The 21,148-nt window shown below is 48.2% G+C and overlaps 1 protein-coding gene across 1 annotated transcript; it reads left to right on the top strand.

Moving 5' to 3' along the window:
- Positions 1–2,355: 2,355 nt before the first annotated feature.
- On the top strand, positions 2,356–15,582 carry LOC119456658 (reticulon-4 receptor). Its single transcript, XM_037718483.2, has 4 exons — positions 2,356–2,733; positions 8,634–8,959; positions 12,279–12,430; positions 15,324–15,582. The coding sequence occupies exons 1-4, from the start codon at positions 2,428–2,430 to the stop codon at positions 15,494–15,496; spliced, it is 957 nt and encodes a 318-aa protein (XP_037574411.1). The 5' UTR covers positions 2,356–2,427; the 3' UTR covers positions 15,497–15,582.
- Positions 15,583–21,148: the final 5,566 nt, after the last annotated feature.

The raw sequence follows: 21,148 nt of genomic DNA, 5'->3' as shown, positions 1-21,148 counted from the left end.
TTTGACACATCGTCTGTTCCGGAAATACACCTTCGAGTTTGTTTTCTTGAACTTCAGTCAAAGCACTCTTGCCCAGAATTTTACACCTATGCATCAAAGTCACATGCTGGCGTGTCGTATGTGCTGCAGTCAGTCCATCCTTTTCTGAATCCGATGTCCTTCACAAAGAAACAAGTATATTTACTGCTGAGGCCTCTGCATTGTTGACTGCAGGGAAACATCAGGAAAAGAAATCTTCAAGAACAGTTATATTTACTGACTCTTCAAGCGTCGTTAAATCATTAACGTCACTCCGTAAATACAAAACTACTGTGCACATTTAGTTATATTCGGTACTGTGCACAGCATATACGTCTAATCACCGCGTCACAATATTCTGGGTACCTGGCCCCAGAGGTATTGAGGGCAACATGCTTGCAGATAAAACTTCAGCTTCCCTAGCAAGAAAGGAAAAGTCCTCCCCTATAGCCTTACCTGTGATAGATTTAAAGCCTTTCCTGCGGAAAAGCCTTACGGTCTATTGGCAGCGCTTATGGGACAATGAAACACATAATAAACTCCACGTAATTAAGGTACAGTTAGGGAATTAGTAACCAGTTGCAAAAATACGACGAACTGAGGTCATATTCTGCCGTCTTAGAATTAGCCACGCGTATGGCACACACTCTCACCTATTGATTGTTAACTAATCTCCCTGCAGTATGTGTAGCGAGACGCTGACTGTACTTCATCTCTTACTAGAGTTCCAGGAATTAGAACCTCAAAGAAAAAAAATACTTCCCTTTAGCATATAAACAACACGTTCCTCTCCACTCAGCAATGTTTCTTGGCATAGAACCGTTTTTTGACAAGTTAGTTTTAAGGCTTCGCCAAGATACCAGTACATTGCGAGTTATCAGCCCGCTAGACTCGTAGCACACCCTCTCTCCAGAGGCTGCTGCTGACGCGATAGTATGTTCGCAGAGCATGTGCCCCTCAGCCCTTGCGTTCAAGGGTCCTGTTGAGGCACCAGTGCTGCTTTCAACTATACGTTTTATTACACCATCCCTTCGTAAAAAAAAAACATTTATGGTCTTAGCTCACATCTCCGTTCATTGTCATTGCTTTAACACTTAGCTCACATCTCTGGTCATTTTCATTGCTTTAACGCTTATATACTTTACGAAAGATACAGCAACTTATTTTAGTCCCATTTACATTCATGCTACATCCACCATTCCCAAAGTACGTTTCTACATTTCATAACCAATTCATTGAAAATTAATCACAATGTGTACGGCGCTTTTGGCCATATGTGGCCCTTGTGCCATAAAGCCCCATAGATCACCATCACAACACAGCTTATAGTGAAAAAAATACAAACTGCGGACAGAAACTTTACAAAAACAAAGATTACTGAATGGGACTATATGCGAGCTCAACTATTACAGAAAGACACAGGGGTTGACGTAGCTACTTGACTAGAAGATGTGAACTTTGTGTACAAAAAGAACACTAAGGAAATATGATGAGATGAGATGAAGATCTACCGTATGTTGGCTACGATCTCTTAAATCTCTGGGACAAGTGCCACAGGTTAATAAAATAAATACAAACAGAAGAAATCCAACAAAGCATTACGCAAAACAATTCAAAGAATCACAATAGAAGCGCAAAAAATCTGAGGACACCTAAGCACTTAGGAGTTGTGAATGCGAAAGCATTACTGTCCGACGGACAGCTTTCCTAGATGAGTCGCTGAAGAATGCTTACGCATTAAAACACGTAAAAGAATCCACTGTACGACAAAGGTAACTCATTATTAACTTGTCCTTGGGTGAGTTTGATGATATTTTTTGCAGCTGCGGTGCCCGGTCTTCTGTTATTTGTGTTTGTTTTAACTCCCGCTACAACGGCTTCAACGAATAATTTTGACCGCTTCGGGCATTTCAACATGCATTCAAATTAGAGTACAGTAGCTCTATATTTTTTGCATTCTGCCCCCGATGTTATAAGACCGCCGCTGCCGAGATGGAATCGAATCCGTGACCCCGCGGCTCAGTGACTCCACGCCATCGCCACTGAGTTACTGCGCGGATGTGGTGCCAGTTGCGGGACGAGTCGATGTTACAACGCAACTCACGCGAAAGGACAGTTCCAGAAAAATCCCATGACCGAGCGAAAACTTTCCTCTCGACTCGAAGAGATGGAGCAGAGGTCCTGTTTCTCCTGCTTAAGCGGCGCCGACGCCTCGAAAACACTTGAAAACGAAGTACTGTTTATCTTAACGCGCTCGAACGGGTTGCAAAGTCCGGCTGGGTTAACCCGCTTAAAAGCGCAACGGCCCGGCAGATCGGGCCGTTCTCTACGGCGGGTTCCTGTGGCCCTTCGGCTCGTTTGCACTCCCCTCGCCGTATAACCCACGCGGTCCCATATAGTTACGGAACAATGTGGACCGGGACAGCGTTGGCCGTCTTGCTGGCGGCGATCTGCGGCTGCGCGTCCCTGCCTTCGTGTCGCTATCCTCGTCACTTCACGGACCACGACTACACGTGCCTGGGATTCAGCAACGCGTCGGAGCTGGAAGAAGAGATCCAGCTGCTGCGCGCTGGCGCCCCGATCCACCTGACGCTCAAGGACAGCCGGCTCGAGCACCTGCCTTCGAGCGCGTTCGCGCACCTGGACGTGTCGGTGCTCGAGCTCAGCAACGTCACCGTGGGCACCTTCACGCTCGCCGAGCAGCACCCTTTTGAGGTAGAGACCCGTTTTGTGTTTGCAAACCAATGCCCCTGGAAAGCTTCCGCTTTCGCCCGCCGAAATAGCTCGCTGGCAAGAAAGACAATACTTTTTTTTTAATTTGCATCCTTAAGTGTGCTGGCTTGTTTCATGGCTAATTACGCCCTTACCCTTAAAGCTGTAGAAAAGTCAACCATAAAGGATAGCGAGCCCAAAGTATACACTGGCAATGAGAGTAGCCGTATATAGTGGAAAACTGCGTGGTAGTTCTGACTACCTGCATGGTGCGCTGTGAAATATGAGAGGCGAGAATTTCACAGCGATGGCTGCTAAACTTTACTTAATTTAATGTCTTCTGCCGCAGTTATCGTCATGCTTACTTCGCCACAAAAAGTAGCCAAAAATTAAAATTCGTTTGTCCCCATCATCTTACCGCTTAAGGGCGATGAGGGTCTATGTATTCTTATCCGTGCGAACATTTGTACTGTGAATGAAGAACCGCTGTATTGCGCCAGAGCTGCAGAAGCCATAAGATTTTTAAAATTTTTCCTCTGCAGCTAATCACAGTTTTATTAATCAATATTGGCGCAATTAAGTTACCCGAAAGGTTACACATATTTGGAACTGATACGATTCGCCCAGAAGTTTCATTTCAAAACAAAAAGAGAATTCCCCAACCTTGAACCATATTAAAAACGCGCTTTTTTTTCTGCCAAATAGAAAACTGAAATAACGTGCTATCGCAAACTTCATGGGGCGCGAGCTCACAGTGGCCACTACTTTCGCAGAGCTCTTCATAAGTGCGTCATCAAAATAACGAGGTACTGAGGTGCGGCAAGCCAGTCAGAACCACGAGTGCGATAGCGTGCATTCACATGCACCTTACATGCACGTGCAGTTGTGTCGTTAAAGGTAACACACATCAGCCCCGCATCAACAAATTTCCCTCTGGGGCAAGTCCGGAAACAGGCAACTTCATGGCAGACGACATTCGGAAAATGGTGATGGCTCTTCTTTGTGTAACAGAGAAAGTAAATTGTGTGCAAAGAATTGAAACAAACGACTCCACAGAGATTTACACAGACGCCAAGCCAAAAATCTAATCAGAAAACTTGTACGATAACAGAAAAAGTGCCTTGCTATTTGAGGACCAAGCTGGCGACCTGAGTACAACAACATGCAGGATGAGGCAGGTGTCCGCTGCTACTAATATCCGGAAGCGTCTCAGCACATTATATTGGAATGTTCCAAGATATTCGCGTAGCCAGGACCATAGGGAACGCCGACCCTCCAGAAACGCCGGGGCTCAAAGCTGATCGGAGAATCAAAGCAGAGTATTGATGGACAGTATTGGTGAGTAGTATTTGTAGAAAAAATTATACTGATGTTCACTTCGTAAACGTGGACTACACGCAAGCGTATAGGTGCTGTTCCAGAGTGTCTAAGCTATGCCTGTCTTGTCTGACACACCTGCATTGTCGCAAGCCGCCGAGCACTTTCTTCGGGAGTCTCCTGGGCCCGCCTAGCCCGCGCCTTTTGCCGGTCTTGTTCAGCTCGTGCCCGGCACTTGCCGACGACGTCGGAGTCGGTCGACTCGCGCTCGGCCTACCACCGCTTGCGTTGCGGCTCCGTTATCGCTCGGCGCTCGGCCCCTCGATCGCCACACGAACCCGGTACATCAGTAGCGCACAGTCCGTAGCGATTGCCACTGGAGGTGAACCTAACGCGCCTCCGCCTACCCTCCTCCTCCGCGACGATCCGCCTCCTTCCTCCTGCCCCCCTCTACCGCGCGCTCCTCCTCTCCAAGCTCGGCGGCCTCCGACTTACTCTCGCCGATTTCACAGACGGGGCATGTATGCTTGCGCGCAAGAAAAGCCGGGAATAAGGAAGCCGGGGCCGTTAAAGACATAAGTAACTTTGAAATGTAGGGATGCGCGTCTTCATAAACAGAGAGAACGTAAAGTATAGATACGAAAAATGAGCACGATGTCGCGGGATCGAATCCCGGTCGCGGCGGCCGCATTTCGATGGAGGCGAAATGCAAAAACTCCCGTCTACCGAGCACTGGGCGCATGTTAAAGAAACCGAGGTGGTCAAAATTAATCCAGAGTCCACCACTACGACGTACCTCATAATCAGATCGTGGTTTCGGCACGTAAAACCCCACAATTAATTTTTTTTAATTTATTAAACCAAATTGCTCAGAAGCACTCCCATTCGCCGCGATTAACTTCTGCGCTTGCGCAACTGCATACTGTATCCGTCACATGCAGATTCTGAAAGCGCATATATTCACTGCGATCCATTGCGCAAGTGCCATTACTCGAAATTGTTTCGCTAATCACGCGTGTTTTGCAATGCTCGGGTCACCCTATCTCGGAAGCTATGGTGTTGCATACACGACAGGGCATGTCCTGCTGCGGCATGCACGCTCCATTATTCGGATGATGGGGGTGCCTCATTTTTTAGGAGCTTCTACAGGAATTATCCCGGTGGCATTAGAGTTCCCCCAGTGTTTTCCAGGAGTACGCTGTTGTTGTTCTGTGCAGTGAGGCAACATCACGTGGATTCTATAAACGTACTATTTAGCCAGGAACCGGAGGGTCTAGAGCGTCATACGCAACAATTTGGCTAACAAAATTAAATTCAAGGAACAAGTCCGGTTCCTACCCCTGAGTTTCTGTGGTTTCCTATCGAGCATTTGACCAACTCCGTGCAGCGCACCATAACCCATGTGTCGCGCTGGTCATCCAGATAAAGATAAACCACAAGGAGGGCCCCTCCATTGTCTCCGCATCCGACCGCCCTCTGCGCGACGCCAACTGAATGTAAGCTTCCCGGAAGGGTAATTAGCGCACAGTTGGTGAGCGCTTTCCCTTCTCTGGAAAATGCAGCCGGTTATCGTTACTGATTTTCCGACGCTAGTCAGTTTTCAACAGCTGCACCACACTCTTATCATCGCGAAATGTTGTGTATATTTTTTGAAGCACCAACGTATCGCTAGACCCCATAGCATTCTCTGCAGCTCGTATACGCTCGCATCGCTAACGTTACCTCCACTATCGCAGTGGGTACCCGGGGGTCAGGACTAGCTCAACATCGCAATACGTGGTTGCGATGATAAGAATGCTTGCGTGTAAGGAACGAGCTCCATATGGAGCTAGCTATAGCTTGCTTGCACGAGGATCGTACTAAACGCAATGAACAATAACCTTTCATAAACGATTACGCTGCATTACTTCGTAACTTCGTAAATAAGTTACTTCGTAACTTATTTCTCAGACTTTTGTCATTTCGCCACGTGGTCTCCGTTTCTCTGCACCCATATTTCCCCCCGATTGGGAAGCTGGCAAATAACCAATCCGATAGAACGCCGTTCCAGCATCGTTGTGACCGTGATACACTGCTGCATGGATGACCTCAGGTGTTCTGGATAATTGGCGCCGAGATTCCTCCTTCAGATATCCGAACCAGTGAAAGTCCGAGTCAACCCCTTCTGGGCTGAAGGGCCAGTGCGTAAGAACTATCTCCACTGTTAGCGAGAAATGTGAGGTCGCACATTGACTGTTCGCGTACTGCAATACGACTCTTTTTCCAGGTCACTTATCGCAATGCGCAGCAGAGCTTCTGCAATGTTTCGACGTATTGAGAAGCATTTATTTTTGGTGACCTAAGCTTTGAATCATCTCCCGTGGTTTTCTCATGGTTCGTTTACTGTTACTCGCATATCTTATTGGATGAGTGCATCGACGGTCTCCTTATTGGCTTCCATCGCGGCTTTCCCAGGGCTACCACTCCGAGTTTGTTGTTCTATGCTATCTGCGCATGCTCTGGAAGGCTGGCCCATTTTTGCACGCTGCTCGAGCTCATGGACGTGTCACCATGAGCACGCTGAACCCTCTTGGGAATTTCTGTTGCTCAAATGTGTTGCTTCACTAGAAATCTATATATCACCACTCATTGACTGAATGAGGTATCGTGGGCTGCCATTTCGTTTAGCGTAACGGTAGCTAGATAACGTAAAGTGATGATACCAAAAGGCATTCCACGACAACTCAAAGATAGCGAGCGCACTGTACACCACCCAACACCCACATTATTGTGCGCTTTCGGATTTGCATGGAAAATAAACTAATAGTCGACGAATTGATTGATGCGACGGAAATACGTTAGCATTAACTCTTCGCGTTCCTACTCTGACTGTGCAGCATGCTTTCGGAGCTTCGCTTTAGCTGCTGCAGCCAAACGAGCCTTACGGACTTCCTCTGATTCGAACTGTCATGGCTGTCGCATCGCCTCGACCTTCTTTCAGAGACGTACCTTAGCACCACTTTCCATACCGCTCGTTGACAGCACTGCCATCCATGTTAAGTTGTAGTCAGAGACACGAGCCTTCACAAGAGATGTCTGAACCTGGCAGGCAATCGGCCAAGTCCGCCGCAGCGCACCACAGCACGATTCCCTCTTCTCCTCTGGTGGTCTTCGAGCTGCGAGAGCCGAAGCGCGACGTCATGCGCCACCTACATTTCTATTAGCTCCTAAGGTGTGACCTCACACCTTAGGTGTGACGTCACACCTTAGGATCACACCATCGTTATTTGCAGTAGACACAAGTGTGAAATTGTGAGCTGCAAGCATTACGAGGAAGGATGAAAATATCGCTTCACAACTGCTGACGAAATACGCTGTGTGGAACAACCCGTCAGACTTAACAGTGTATTTAGTACAGTGGTGATGTGCAGCAAGATTTCGAGGTCTTAAGTGACCTGGAGAGTCACACAAGGTAAGCAGACGGTCTAATTGATTAGAAGCTCAATGTCCGTTGTGTTTTCTTGGAGCTACTGGACAGAAAGGGGGGAGACAGTGTACATGAATGTGTATGCATCTGAAGAAGATTATTATAGCATTAACCTTTTTTTTTTGAGAAATCCACTCAGTTTGCAGTATGTCTGTATGTGTGTTTGTCCGTCGCTAACCTCTTTGACGCCAACTTGGGACACGCACCACGCGTGAATTTTTTGGTGGTGCCGCTAGATGACGCACCGCGTCCAGGGTGAAGAGGGAGAGAAGAGCCTGACTGCAACACAGTCTAAGCGCAGTGTGCGTCTCCTTGGCAGTATACAGTGTCATCACTACATGCTCATTGCTAATTCGCGTAACGTCGACACGTCTGATGATGTTCTCCGAATTTACACCGAGCGTGGCCTATCATGACCGCGTGCGCGAGCCTTGTCACACAGAAACGTTGGCCGATCCGGGATATGCCATAAGCGGAGCGCGTGTGATGCTGCTCCCGTGCATGACGTGATGTAATCACGGTACATCCACTTACGAAGACGGTCATCGCGTAGACGTCACGTCTGACGTGATCCCGTCATAAGATTATCAGCAGGCGATATCGTCACGTCATCAGATGACGTTATCAAGCGATATCGTGATGTGACGATACCGTTATCACGTAACCTAATGTTTGACGTGATCATGTCATCATGCGACCTTTGGTGCGATGACGTGATTACGCGATGTTTGAGGTTATGACGTTATCACGTTTCGTCATCATGTCAAACCTGACGTCACCACTTGGTCACTAGGGTTTAGGTACCATCGTATGCTAACGCCGGATTTTTGGCTTCATGGACCATATATAATGATTTCGTATTTATAAAGAATACACCCTTCAGCAGTTGTAGTGACTGTTTTCCACAGTTGCGGCTTGACATCCACTTTCGCGTGACACCATGCTTGTTAATTTAGTTAGTATTCCCATGTTTACAAGTTTATACGACTGATAAAACTAATATCGTTACTTCGTATAGATATCCACTAGTTTGCTATCGCAATCAATGCTTCGCCTTTCGGGCGAAAGTGCAACTTTTTTATTGTATCCTTCTCTCTATCTGTTTATTCATTACACGTAGGGCTTCGAGGACACCCTCACCGAGATCACCTTCAGCGACGACAGCACGTTGCCAGAGTCATGGGCCGTGCTGAAGGAACTACACAAGCTGCGCGTGCTCGCGATATCGGACATGAGTTCCGTGAATCTGACCAGGGACTTCCACCTACTGCCCCAGAGCTTGCGCGTCATAGGGGTCACCTCGTCGCATCTCGAATACGTGGACGACGACTGGCTGGCCCCGCTGACCAACCTCGAGGTGATCGCGGTCGTGGACACCTCGATGAGCTCACTCAAGAGGTCCATGCTGCCCAGGCCAGCGCCGAAACTGTGGCGCCTCATGTTCCAGTAAGTATGCAGGAAAACGAAGCGTATTGCACTGCGACGGAAGAGGTCGAATGTGGGCTTGGTGTACACGCCGTGTTGCCGACAACGGCCGCCCTCAGGGGCTCTGAAAGTGTATTTTGAGTGTGGGAGCAGGGGCTGGGGCTCACTTCATCTACAAAAACTTCTTTTACATGCGAAGCATTTCTTGGCGAACATTTGCAACTTTGACAGTATCTATCTATCTATCTATCTATCTATCTATCTATCTATCTATCTATCTATCTATCTATCTATCTATCTATCTATCTAGCCGCCTACGTCTTTGTGCTCTCATGGTCGTTTCGATAACTTCGTATGTACCAAAATTAGCATACTATGACAAGAGTATATGACGAACATAAATGATATGTCATGACATGCGTGTCATGTAGGTCATGAAACAGCCGTCTACGTCTTGGTGCTCTCATGGTCGTTTCGTTTACTTGGTAGGTAACAAAATTGGCTTAGTATGACAGGAGTGTATGAAGAACATAAGTGATAGGTCATGACATAAATGTCATGACATACGTGTCATGTAGGTCATGACAATGACCCAGCGAAAAATATTAACACGCAAAACCACTGAAATGGGTTCAGACGTGGGTACTAAGTGAAGGAAACACGAAAGGATGATAGTAGAAGTCGTAGTCATGACCATGACTGAGCAAAAATGACAATGTCTCGGCTAAAAAGATTAACACTCAAAAACTAATGGAATGGGTTCGGATGTGGTACTAAGGGAAGGAAAAGGTTAAAGGTTGATGGTCGAAGTCATAGTCATGAGCATGACTAAGGGTTTCGTCTTAAGGTTTCTTAGGTGCAGCTAAAGGGACTCCTGAGGACTCATGACATGCGTGTCATGTAGGTCATGAAATAGCCGCCTACTTCTTGGTGCCCTTATGGTCGTTTCTTTAACTTGGTAGGCTCCCCGCACACTGCTTCGTATAACATCGATTCCCACGGGGCGTGGGATCTGCCGGCTTTTTTTCTGCCCCTGTGGAACCAAGGCTTAATTTAGTATAATAAAGGGGGAGTCGGCCCTAAGGACTCGGTGGGAAGTGCCCCCTTGCAAAGGAACTCGTTGGTGTACCAACACGCAGTGCACTCCCCCCTCGCCCCCTACGGCTCCAGAGCCCCTCACCGCTGTCAGCGTTATTGTATCGTCGTTAGGTCATCTCCCCAACATCGACTTCACCCTCGCTATAGAAAAAAAACGAAGCTTTACTTAATGCCACACCTGGCACTCGGACTCGTGTCCGCGCGGCAACGTGCATTGGGCAGTGGGCGCGCTTACCACTGCTCTATCGTACCGCTTTGGAGTTCGTAATTTGTGTGTGACACCCTGTTTGTGTGGGGTTTAGATGGCTTCTCCGCGTGTATCTCGCAGGCCGGAACAGATATTACTCTAAAAGGTGAGGGCGACGCTCTCTGAAATCGCAAATTATTGGATGAAGTCTAAAACATGCCGTACTTGGCATGTTCCCGGCCCCCGAATCGCTTCCGGCGCATGCAGCCAGCGAAAGCATAGCCTCCAAGATATGCTATTGTTATCCAGGGGGCTATATCGCTGGGGCGGGGGTTTGGGCACCACCTTAAGGTGGCAGTGTCCGCTGTGACAGCCTAATGCTGTGGTATAAATGAGTTCAGTGCAGCAGGAATCGTGGAAGTCAGCTCATTTTATTTGCCCGATCAGAGAGTGAGGTGCTACAGTCTTCTGTGTTCATCAGCATCACTATCAGCCCATTTTATTTACACTGTTAGACTAAGGCCTGTCCCGGTCATGTGCAATTACAGAACTGAAAAGAATGTACACAAAAACAAAAGAACAACACAACGGAGCAGGTACACAATAGTACATAAAAAGACTTCACCAGTTCAATGCAGACTGATAGTTGTATGGCGCATGCGCCCTCGCCAACCAATTAAGCCAACGACGATGGCCATTGGAATGGACGAGCCCTGTTAGAGTGACCTATAGGCCACACTAGCCCTGTTAGCTCTTTAAAAGGCGCAGCTCGATGGAGCCGCTGGAGTTCGATGGTTTCAAAGACGAACGTCAGTGGTCGTTGGAATTTAAAACGTATGACACAACTATATGGCACCCTGTGTTTTCCAGTTCGCTTAACTTTTCGCTGCTTGCGTGAACTTGTGATTATCCAGTTTGTGGAAGAATTGCATCAAAAGCTGCAACATTTGCCGTCGATGTAATGCAGCGGTGTGTGCTGTAGGTGTGGACATCACAGCGCAGTACCCAGCTCACGGTGTTGCACGGAGACTGTCGTCGTGTGTTGCTGCGACCGTATCTATGAGACAATTTTTTTTGTCTGATACGTTATTTGTGATAAATTTCGCAGAGAAAAAAAGTTGATCTGGTGTGCAACTAACTGAGCTCTACTGACTGGCCACAATAGCAGGCAGCTTTACCGTAAGCGGTGACACATCTTTTTCTGAGTGTCATGATAGTAATAATGAATGTAAAGCCATGACCTACAAATGAAGCTGGATTTAACGTGTATGCCTTCCTTGGCGTTCACGAAGAGAACAAGGCGATGTGACTGCAATAACAACTCAAGCGTGTTTATTGATTCAGATAATAAGAAAGGCCAGTAGTAAATACGTCTCACAATTTTAATCAGCGTGGCGCATAGAACATAAATGGCGATTGCGTACTGTTGATAGCGCCAAGTATATTGTCACGGCTTTCTTCTTATAGCCAACCTCGCTTAAGTGAAGAACCGCAAGAAGCAAACTTAAAGGAGCACTAAAGAGAAAATTAATTTAAGCAGTATCAGTAATTACCCTTCCGTAATACCATTAACGGCAGTTTCACCGCGATAACAGGCTTGGTAAGCAAGGAAAGACAAGTGGCTGCGCCTCCTTGAAGCTCCTAGGCGTGCTATACCGCAACGTCAAATATTTTGACAGCCTCTGCTACAGGCTAGTCCTAAAGGCAGACTGCATTGTATTCTAAAAGAGTCGGACTGAAATTCTCAAGTTTTAAGAACTTAAAATGGGAGCCTCAATGGCTCAAACACACAAAAAATATAACGCCTTGAAACGTCACACTGACGTACCAACGCTAAGGATTTGGCGCGAAATTTAAAAAAGAAATGAACTTAGACCTTTTTTTTTAGCCTTCATTAATCAACCTTTTACCGCGAATTTAAATCAAATAGAGTTTCGAAAGAATGCATTATCAGTTTAGCCTGGTTTAGTGTTTCTCTTTAATGTATACCTTTAAACAACTGATGTCGACTTGGCTCCCAAATTTAATAAACACTCCGAATGTGTTTTCCTTTAGCAACAACAGCTTGACCAGCGTCCCGAAGGACCTCTGCGAAGACATGCCCAAGCTGATCGCCATGGACCTTGGCGACAACCTGATCCGGACCTTTGATGAAGAGAGCATCGCGCCAATCTTCAAGCAGCCGCTCTACGACCTTATCATCGCTGGTAACTATACCTCTTTTATAAACGTCGTCTCACAGCTATGCATACCGAGGGGCTAGACCACAAGGTACACCCTGTTTCTGTAATATGTTCCCCGTACCGCTGTCGCCCCTCAAAACGCTCAGCCTTTAGTTACAGCATCTGCTGAGTGCCAGGTGATGAAAGTTAGGTCCTTTGATTACAGACAAACGTCAGTTTCCGCGAACAAAATGAGTTAGGAGTCTCGCGAAATCCCGTTGCGATGTCGGTGCCATCGTGGGCGGAGCCACCGACTTGACCTGAGGGAGCCGTCGGCTCCCCCTGGCCAGTTTCTCAGGACCAATAAAAGTTCTTGTCACCGTCATTAGTCTCGCTCTACAAATAATAATGAACTTTTTTACAAAGAACATAAGTGCAAGGTACTGTTACAGCAACGCGTACATACAGCAGTTGCGACATATGTACAGTCGTCATCAATATGAAAAGCAACACCCAATTTTTTTTCAAGCGCTCGTAGGAGCTAAACACACATGCCCTCCAAAAAAGTGTTCAATGATACTAAAAGTTCAGCAGGAAGACTTATTGGTAAGCATCAAGTTCCTGGATTTGAACCCATGCATCACAAGTTATCGTCGTTTAAAAAATGTCGCTGTTTCGCCCGAAAGGCGAAGCATCAATTGCGATAGCAAATCAGTAGAGAGCTATTCAGAGTAGGGATAGTAGTTTTATCGGCTGCATAAACTTGGACACATTCGCTTACTAACTGAATTAACAAGCGTGGTGTCAGCGCACACAAGCAAACATGAATAGATCACACTGAACGACCCCATACAACGACTGTCAAAACGCTGGCAGCAAGCGCAGCCGCCGCAGCGGGCGAAGGTTCGTGCGGTCTATCGCTTGAATGGAAACTGAGCAACGAATGCACAGCGCATACAAAGGTCAGAGCCGTGTGGAGATAAGAGACGGTGCGGGCGACCGCCACAGCAGGGAAAAGTCGCAGTTGTTGGCACAGTAAAAGCTGCCCCCCCCCCCTCCCTCTCGCGCTGCCTTCCCGCTTTCTTGCTTTCGCGCGGGAGATTGAGTGGCCAGTTCCCCTTGCAGCCGGTTGCAAGATACGCATTTGGTGCCTCAGCACAGCGTCACCCCGCCTCCTTCCCTCCCATACCCCCACGGCCTTTCGCGCGACGGTCGCGTTTGCTTTCCGCCGTGATAGCGCGCGTTCCCCGCGTGCTTTCACACGCGCATACGGCGCGCGGTGACGATTTTATCGCCCTTGGACTTTATACGTAACCTCACGGCGACGGCGACGTCGACGCCAACGGCGGAAATCCGGTTGAAGTGTCCATATAATTGCTATCTCAATAAAAAAAATCGCTGTCCCCTTTCATAGGGATGACGACCGTACTGCATACATGCGCTGTCGTCGCCGCAGTCGTTGTCGCAGTAGCAGCAGCCAGTAGTAGTAGTAGTAGTAGTAGTAGTAGTAGTAGTAGTAGTAGGTAGTAGTAGTAGTAGTAGTAGTTATTTGTATTTATGGTGACGGCAGCGGGGGGGGGGGGGGGGGCAATCGGGTTATGGGCTGCCGAATTTAGGTGTGAAGGTTCACTAGGGGCTAGATCAAAATTTATGAACTCTCATTTTCTGCTTCTTCTATGGCCGTTATATGAAACGCTAACAAAATTTACCCGCTACACCGGAAAAAACAAAGGTGGCAGCAATTTTACTGGGGTATAATAAGGCTCACGTGCATACCAATTTAAATGCGCGTGGGTGAACCACACATTTACAAAAAATCAAACCCCCTTTCTTAAAGAAAGATAGTTGAACGCGAAGCTTTCTCCCATGCAAGCTGAATCAAAGTCGAAGTCCAAAGCCAACGACCACGCAACGAACCCAAGAAATGCTGAGCGACCCAATGCGATGCACATGTGATTTGATTGTTTTTTTTTTTTTTTAGGGATTGTATTTTTTGCACGTTGAAGTTGAATGAAGACACATTTCGTTAAGTTGCATAGCCTTTATTTTAGATCATGTAGCCGTTGATTACACACACAATCACACTTTCACGGACGACTCTACACTTGCACAGTGTTGCCTTGTGATTGCTGTGGTAGACGGTCGGAGGCTCTGCCGTTGCCGATACACGGGATCGGCCTTACGGGCACGGCAGCCTCCTCTTCTGCCGTGCGCTGTACCCGCGGCCTGCCCATGGTGACGTCCGGGAATGCATTGTGTGACGCGCGTAATGCAATCCAGATATATACAGTTCGGCTGGGTAGCGTGGCGTTGCAGTTCCCATTGTTCTTATCGGTACAACTGCGAATGTAAACTGTAGTGTTCTACGATACGTATGTCGTGCGCCGTTGTTCTATTGTGTAAGTTGGCTTTCCTGCAGTACGTTTTCGGTGCTCACGGACGTATCAGTGTGACATAGAAAGCTTCGCTTTAAAATATCCTTAATCAAGGGCTAAAGATCCAGCCATAATCGTTACGGGCTAAAATCGTTATCGCCTATACTTGTTAGACTTAGTCACAAGGTTTCCCAGTGTCCCGAGAGAACTGTAATTGACACCGCGTTCACATCTGGTCGAAAGGGCCATCTTAAATGCGACCTGCGGAGAAAGTTCACCGTTTATGACTTTATTGTGAGCTTTGCAAATAATTACTGAACACTCGTTTTCTCCATAGTCTCATGCGTTTTACGTGGCGTCCGTTTTGTGTTTGGTGAATTGTAACGAAGGCAAAATTCACGTAGCGGTGTTTCGACCCGTTCTTCTTTTCCCGCAGTTCCCCGGCATATATAGTCACGTAGAAAACTTGTACTGATAAACTCCGTACTCTTTCCTCTCTGCAAGTGACCGCTCTAGTATGCGCATTGGTGCTCTGACCACGTGGCGCTTCGCAATTCCCGCAGGCAATCCCCTGCACTGCGACTGCAAGCTGCGTTTCATGCGCGGCCACATCAAAAACTGGCGCCTTAACCACTGCGTTACGCCGGAGTCACTGAGGGGCCACCACCTCAACTGGGTCACCGACCAGGAACTTGGCTGCCAGAACGCCACGACCCCCACGGTGCCCCCGCCGTGACGATGACGCGAGCCCTTATTGGTGACAGCGGGACCAGTTGCGAGGTTGTTCGAGATAAGACGAATAAAAGCTCACCAGGCTTTGTACCGAAAGTTTCGTTTTTCTAACTGAGTGACCGCGAGTATAGCAGCCATAAGCCCCCACTGCTCGATTATATTACTCGATAGAGCTAGACACCACGTGATCCTGAGAAAAAAAACTACCTCGTTACTCGAGGAAAACTTTGAGCTGGAACTCCGGGTTCTGCTATCTAGCGGAAATAAAAAAATTAATTGTGGGCTTTAACGTTCGGAAACTGCACAGTCTTCCAGTTGCCGCCAGAGGCGTAGCCGGGGAAAGGGGGGGGGGGGGGTCACCGTGAACGTGCCCCCCCCCCCCCCGTTCAAATGTGTGCAACCCCCACCCCACCCCCCGAAATAAATTCCTGGCTACGCCATCGAACTAACGCACTGAACTAGATAACCAAATATAACTGACTTATCCAACTAACTAGACAAAGTGCAAATAGAGACAGCCGAACGAAACAGTTTGTGCCAGCAAGGCTACTAGGGGGGAGGGGGGCGAGGTCAATAATAAAACGGTGCCGTGTATAATTAAAACACAAACGCGCCGCACATTAAATTCTTTTGTAAAAAGTTCCCGTTGCGTGTTCACTCTACAAACATGCTGAAATAAATGTGAGAGAGGAGCCTTTCCTAGTGAAAGATTTGCATGATCGCGCAGCCCGGCCACCCGGCGCGGCAGATTGTTCACCGATGATGATTCAATGGTATCCCCTTTGAAGCGGGGCGGTGACAAATAGTCTCCTAGCCTGCTTGATTTAATCATATATGTTATACATGTTTCTAAAAGCGAAGCTGTTTACGCCAGCCGTAATTTGTGGTGCGTAGCAAGAAACTACCAAGAAAGAAAAGAAACTTTCTTGTCGAGGCGGGATTCGAGCCCGCGTACCCTCGGTCCCAAAGCGAGCGTCGTAACCACTAGGCTATACAGCCTTTCTTTCCCTTCTTTATTGCCGGGCTTCGACACAGTACAGCAAATGAACACACAACAATAGACAGTACACCAGATCGCTCAAGTGGCCAAATCGCCACTGCGGCCAGGCGTTGTCATTTTAAAATTCCCTGGGCACTACTACAGGTTCTAGGCTATACAGCCACGCCTGCAGAGCAAGCATTTATGCGAACCATATGATTGGGTTCGAGCGCCGTCGTCTACGTCCACAGCTGGTGCGTTCGTACGCTCGTGCTCTGCGAGGTGAAGAGGTTTTGCGCGCTATGAGAGCGAGAGAGAGACTCATTCACGGAGCGGGCCTCCTGGAACGCGGTGTCGGCATTGCAACGCGGTGTCGGTGTTGCAAGCTGCGCTATGCAATGCGTAGTGACGGCCGTAAGTCCGAGACGCGCGAAAAGAAATTATTATCTCATGAGTAATAAGAGTGACGTACTTGTCGCGAACAGAGTTGTATTAAGGTGCATGCTTTGGGAACGGTTGCGAGCGGGTGACCGCACGTTTTCTTTGCGAGTGCTCCACCGCCGCTTCTTAAAATTCACACACTTTAAAGCTCACGCGAATTAGCATGTATGTACGTCTCAAAGACCTTTGATGCTGTCATTTGGCGACGAACGCACCCTGTAACTCGATTTTGGTAGAGTACGCACGTTTTCATCGGTGCCTTTGTATCGCTTATCAACCGCGCTACCGCCAACGACAAACACGAACGAAAGAGGCAAACAAAGCTGTTCGCTGTGAAGAGGGCTATTAAGTAACCACAATTACGATAAAGAGTTGCTTTCCTAAGATGACTTTTTACACTCGACCCTTTAATTTTATCAAAAGGACTGCGCAGAATCTTAAAAAAAAAGTTCCGGAATCAAGTTTCGGAATGACGTTCTCGCACGCAGCCTCGCGTGCCCGCGTATGCAAGCCTGTAGGCGTAGAAAATGATTAAGCGCGCCGACTACACGTCCAAATACACCAAAGTACACGTACTCGCAAATTACCTCGCATAGTCGTGTGGAGAGTGTTGGTCTGCAGTTCTTCCTGCCAATTCGATGAATCCACGTCTTTCTTCTTATCGCGCTTACCGGACGGTCGAGAAGAGTAGAAGTATTTTGGCATCTCTTGAAGCTTTGCCATTAGTTTAACTCGGAAGAGCTACCAACGTGCGCTCCTCGCCAGTCGGTAGACGGTTGATCGAAACAAACGCAGCCAGCGTCCGGCGGCTCGGCGGTCCACGTGATGTCCCAATACTCGGCCTCTCCGGCGGCATCCAAAGCGTGACGCTTTTTTTATATAGGGGCTTTAATTCACGGAAACGCGGTGTCGGCATTGCAACGCGGTGTCGGTGTTGCACTGCGCTATGCAATGCGTTCGGCCGTAAGTCACTGCTTTCCGTAGCGCTAAACTGGGGATGTGGACTCGAGATCATGGCATGACTATCAAATTTTGCTCGCGCGTACTTCCGGAAAATGCTGGGCTACGATCGCCCAGCTTCGCTGTTTCAAGCGTTGCGCGGCCGAGTGCAAGGTTAAGCGTTTTTTTTTAAATCTAGCATTCGTGTATACATTGCCTTAATTTTCTTTTTCACAAAATCTACCTTGTACCGCTACTTATAACTAACAGATCTGGTTGTATCAATATCTTCCCTGCGTTTTTTCCACCAATACTCTAAATGTCTCTTGCTTATCTCGACTGCTGACCGGTTGATGCTTCCGTCCACTTCTCCATCCAAGCGCTTCTGAAAGGTGTACGTTACCTACTGTTCTCACTTGGTGAATCCCTTCACATTCCATTAGGATGTGTTGAGTGGTCTCCGGATCTTTGCTACAGCATACACATGGCCTCACCCAGTTCCGAATATTTGCTCCGGGATGTTTTTCTCGATAGGCAACCGGCTCGACCCTCAGATAGCAAGGCACTATCTCTTGTGTTATCGTACGGATTTTCCCGTATAAATGCACCTTCTACTTGCGCCAGCGCCTCTGGTGCCACCTTCTGTCCCTATATAAAACTTTCGGGGAAGTTTCATGACCAGATTAGGAGCAAATATTTGAGCAGCACACATCCAGGCCTTTCTTTCGGATGTGTTAGGTTAGAGGTTATGCAGTAAGCTTCAGCACTTTTATTGCTAGACCTTTATATAAAGGCTGCCCTTAATGCAAACTCGATATGCTTTCCTAATCTAAAGACTAGCCAGAGCAAATATGGAGGCTTTACAAGATGGCGTATATGTTAGCTGCGGCAGTATAGTTGGCTCCGTAAGTGACCTACGTTGTGCAGTCTGTTCATTAAATATGTGCCACTGTCATTAGTAATTGAATGTTTCTGTACACGAAGCCAAGTGCCCATGTATTTTCAAGAATGTTTTTGTTGCAATTAATGGCCTTCTTCGCCATTTCCCGTGGTGGATGAACGCGTTTAGTTTTGTTCTGGCAATTACGCGCACACTTCATGTGCGCTTGCGCAGTGGGCGCCGCCGTCGTTGTGCTGTCCGAGTATCAACCGTACATACGCGGCCCGCGTGTGGAGCTGTGGAAGGTTTCCAGAGAGCTGCAAAACGGACAAAACCAAGCGGTCGCTTTGCTCAGTCGTCTTTGCCGGAGCCATGGCAGCGTTCAGGCTTGAGCGTAGCGCCACCGCCGCGGCCGTGGTTGTGCACGCACACATTAGCGTCCCTTATGAACAGCTGCGTGCAGATATATACCACACCGTAGCGCGGAACGGGTAAACATAGACGGCTGCCCTGGCATAATTGCAACGACAACCGAGGTCAAATTTTGCAAACATACAGGGACCGCTGCGTCAAATTGTGTGCGACGTTAAATGAGCGTTGACCAAATACAGCTTTTGAAAAAAAAAATGGCTGAGTTTTAACTCTTGTAAACCTAGTCATCACGAGCGAAAGGTCTGTTTGGCTTAGTTTTGCAAAGACTAGGCACACAGTGTTTCATTAATACACGCTTCCGCGCTTGGTAAGCTACTCTACAACACGCTAATCTAGCCTCCCTTTGCTCCGGCGTTTCGGCAGCCAACTTTGCCTTTGCTTGAGATTTCGCAGCATGCCGTCTAGCTCTATCTGCTGGATTACTGGATTCAGCCTGTCCTTTGCGCTGAAGGGCACGCACAGACAGCCCAGCCGGTGCGCTAATCATGGCGAGACTGAGCAACCAAGCTCAAAGAATGCTTAAGCAAGTGTTCCAAAAGGTCGCGTTGCCTTTATAATCTACGTTTCCCGAATTCCTAAGAGAACTTTGCGTTTCAGAAACTTTATACTTGGAAGAAATTAGCGTATCTTAAACGTAGTGCGTCGCGAAGTTTTAACGTTTCTGGTTTATTTAGAAGCGTTACAGATAATTATTGCACCTTAGCTTCATTTTTTATGCTTCATATATTGGCTTCGCCTGGCGTCCTCAGGGAACTAAAATTGGCAGCATCATTATGTTTGGCGACAGGAAAGACCAGGTGATGGGTGATATGTGCAGGAAAAAAGTCCCAACTATGCGCGCTGCGGTATGCTTCTGCTGCGTTGCACGCTCTACAAGCGACAGATCGATCCTTGCCGCAACTGCGGCCGAGTCGGGCATCGACAAGACGTCTGCCCTACCCCATCTGAGAAAGTCTGTGAACACTGCGGTATCAAACCCACCGGACCCGACCATGTGTGCGTGACACCCAAGTGCGCGTTGTGCGGCCAGGCCCATATTACGGGCGACCGCACATGCCGAAATCGCTATCAAATCCCTTACGTCGTCACAACAACAACCAACAGACCCAAGGAGGCTCGGCCAAGCAACAGCCGACGCCCAAGCAACCAGCCCCGAGTCAACCGACGAAGCACCTGCCTACCACCACCAAGAGTCCGACTGCAACACCTACCTGGGCCGACCAAGTCACCGGTAAAGGTGAGACTCGCGGTTCCCGCGGTCGGGTAACTTGCCACAGCATGAGAAAGACGAGATTCAAGAGCTCAAACACGAGCTAGCGTTTCTTATTACATACGCGGGCGGCTAGGCCACACCGCAGTGAACGGACAGGCGTCGACCAGCAAAATACGTGCGTTTATTCCAAACACGTTAACTTATAGAAAAACGGGGTGGGGGGAGAAGGAAGGAACAAAGTGACGAAGCATGCGCAGTGTTCCACTGCGCAACCGCAACTGCTGCCTTGCAGATTGCCACATTTCTCTTCCCCTAGAATCCGTAACGCTCCACGGGTTTTCTTTCACGGGTAGAACGACGCAGCTGGGGTTGAACATCTATGACGTCCGCTGGCGCTTCCTGAAGGGGTGCGTTTCCGTCACTGGACTGCGAACCGGTCTCCTCCATGCCATTGCTTGGGACTGCAGTGGATGTTACGTCGGGCATTCGTTTGCGAACCTGGTCTGTGTCGGTGAACGACACCGTTGTCCGTCTCTACAGACACCACTCTAGAACCCGCCGTTGACTTGACCTTGCCAGGGGTCCACTTGTCTCCGGTTCCGTAATTGCGCACATACACAGCATCACCTGGCGCGAACGTCCACTGCGCACCATCCATCAATTTCGTCGGGGGTGCTGACAGGTTCCTGGAGGGCAAACACATATCAAGTCTTGTCCGCAGTTTGTAAGCCATAAGCAATTTCACCCGGACTCTTGCGGTGCGTTGCGATAA

The sequence above is a fragment of the Dermacentor silvarum genome, chromosome 6, assembly GCF_013339745.2.
Source record: "Dermacentor silvarum isolate Dsil-2018 chromosome 6, BIME_Dsil_1.4, whole genome shotgun sequence".
NCBI classification, from domain to species: Eukaryota; Metazoa; Arthropoda; class Arachnida; order Ixodida; family Ixodidae; genus Dermacentor; species Dermacentor silvarum.
The sequence above is the reverse complement of the archived record's forward strand: the minus strand, read 5'-3'. Positions and strand labels throughout refer to the sequence as shown.

Coding starts and splice junctions, on each gene's coding strand:
- LOC119456658 (XM_037718483.2), top strand. CDS start 2,428: ATGTGGACCGGGACAGCGTTGGCCGTCTTGCTGGCGGCGATCTGCGGC. Junction 2,734..8,633: donor CCGAGCAGCACCCTTTTGAG/GTAGAGACCCGT, acceptor CATTACACGTAG/GGCTTCGAGGACACCCTCAC. Junction 12,431..15,323: donor CTACGACCTTATCATCGCTG/GTAACTATACCT, acceptor CAATTCCCGCAG/GCAATCCCCTGCACTGCGAC.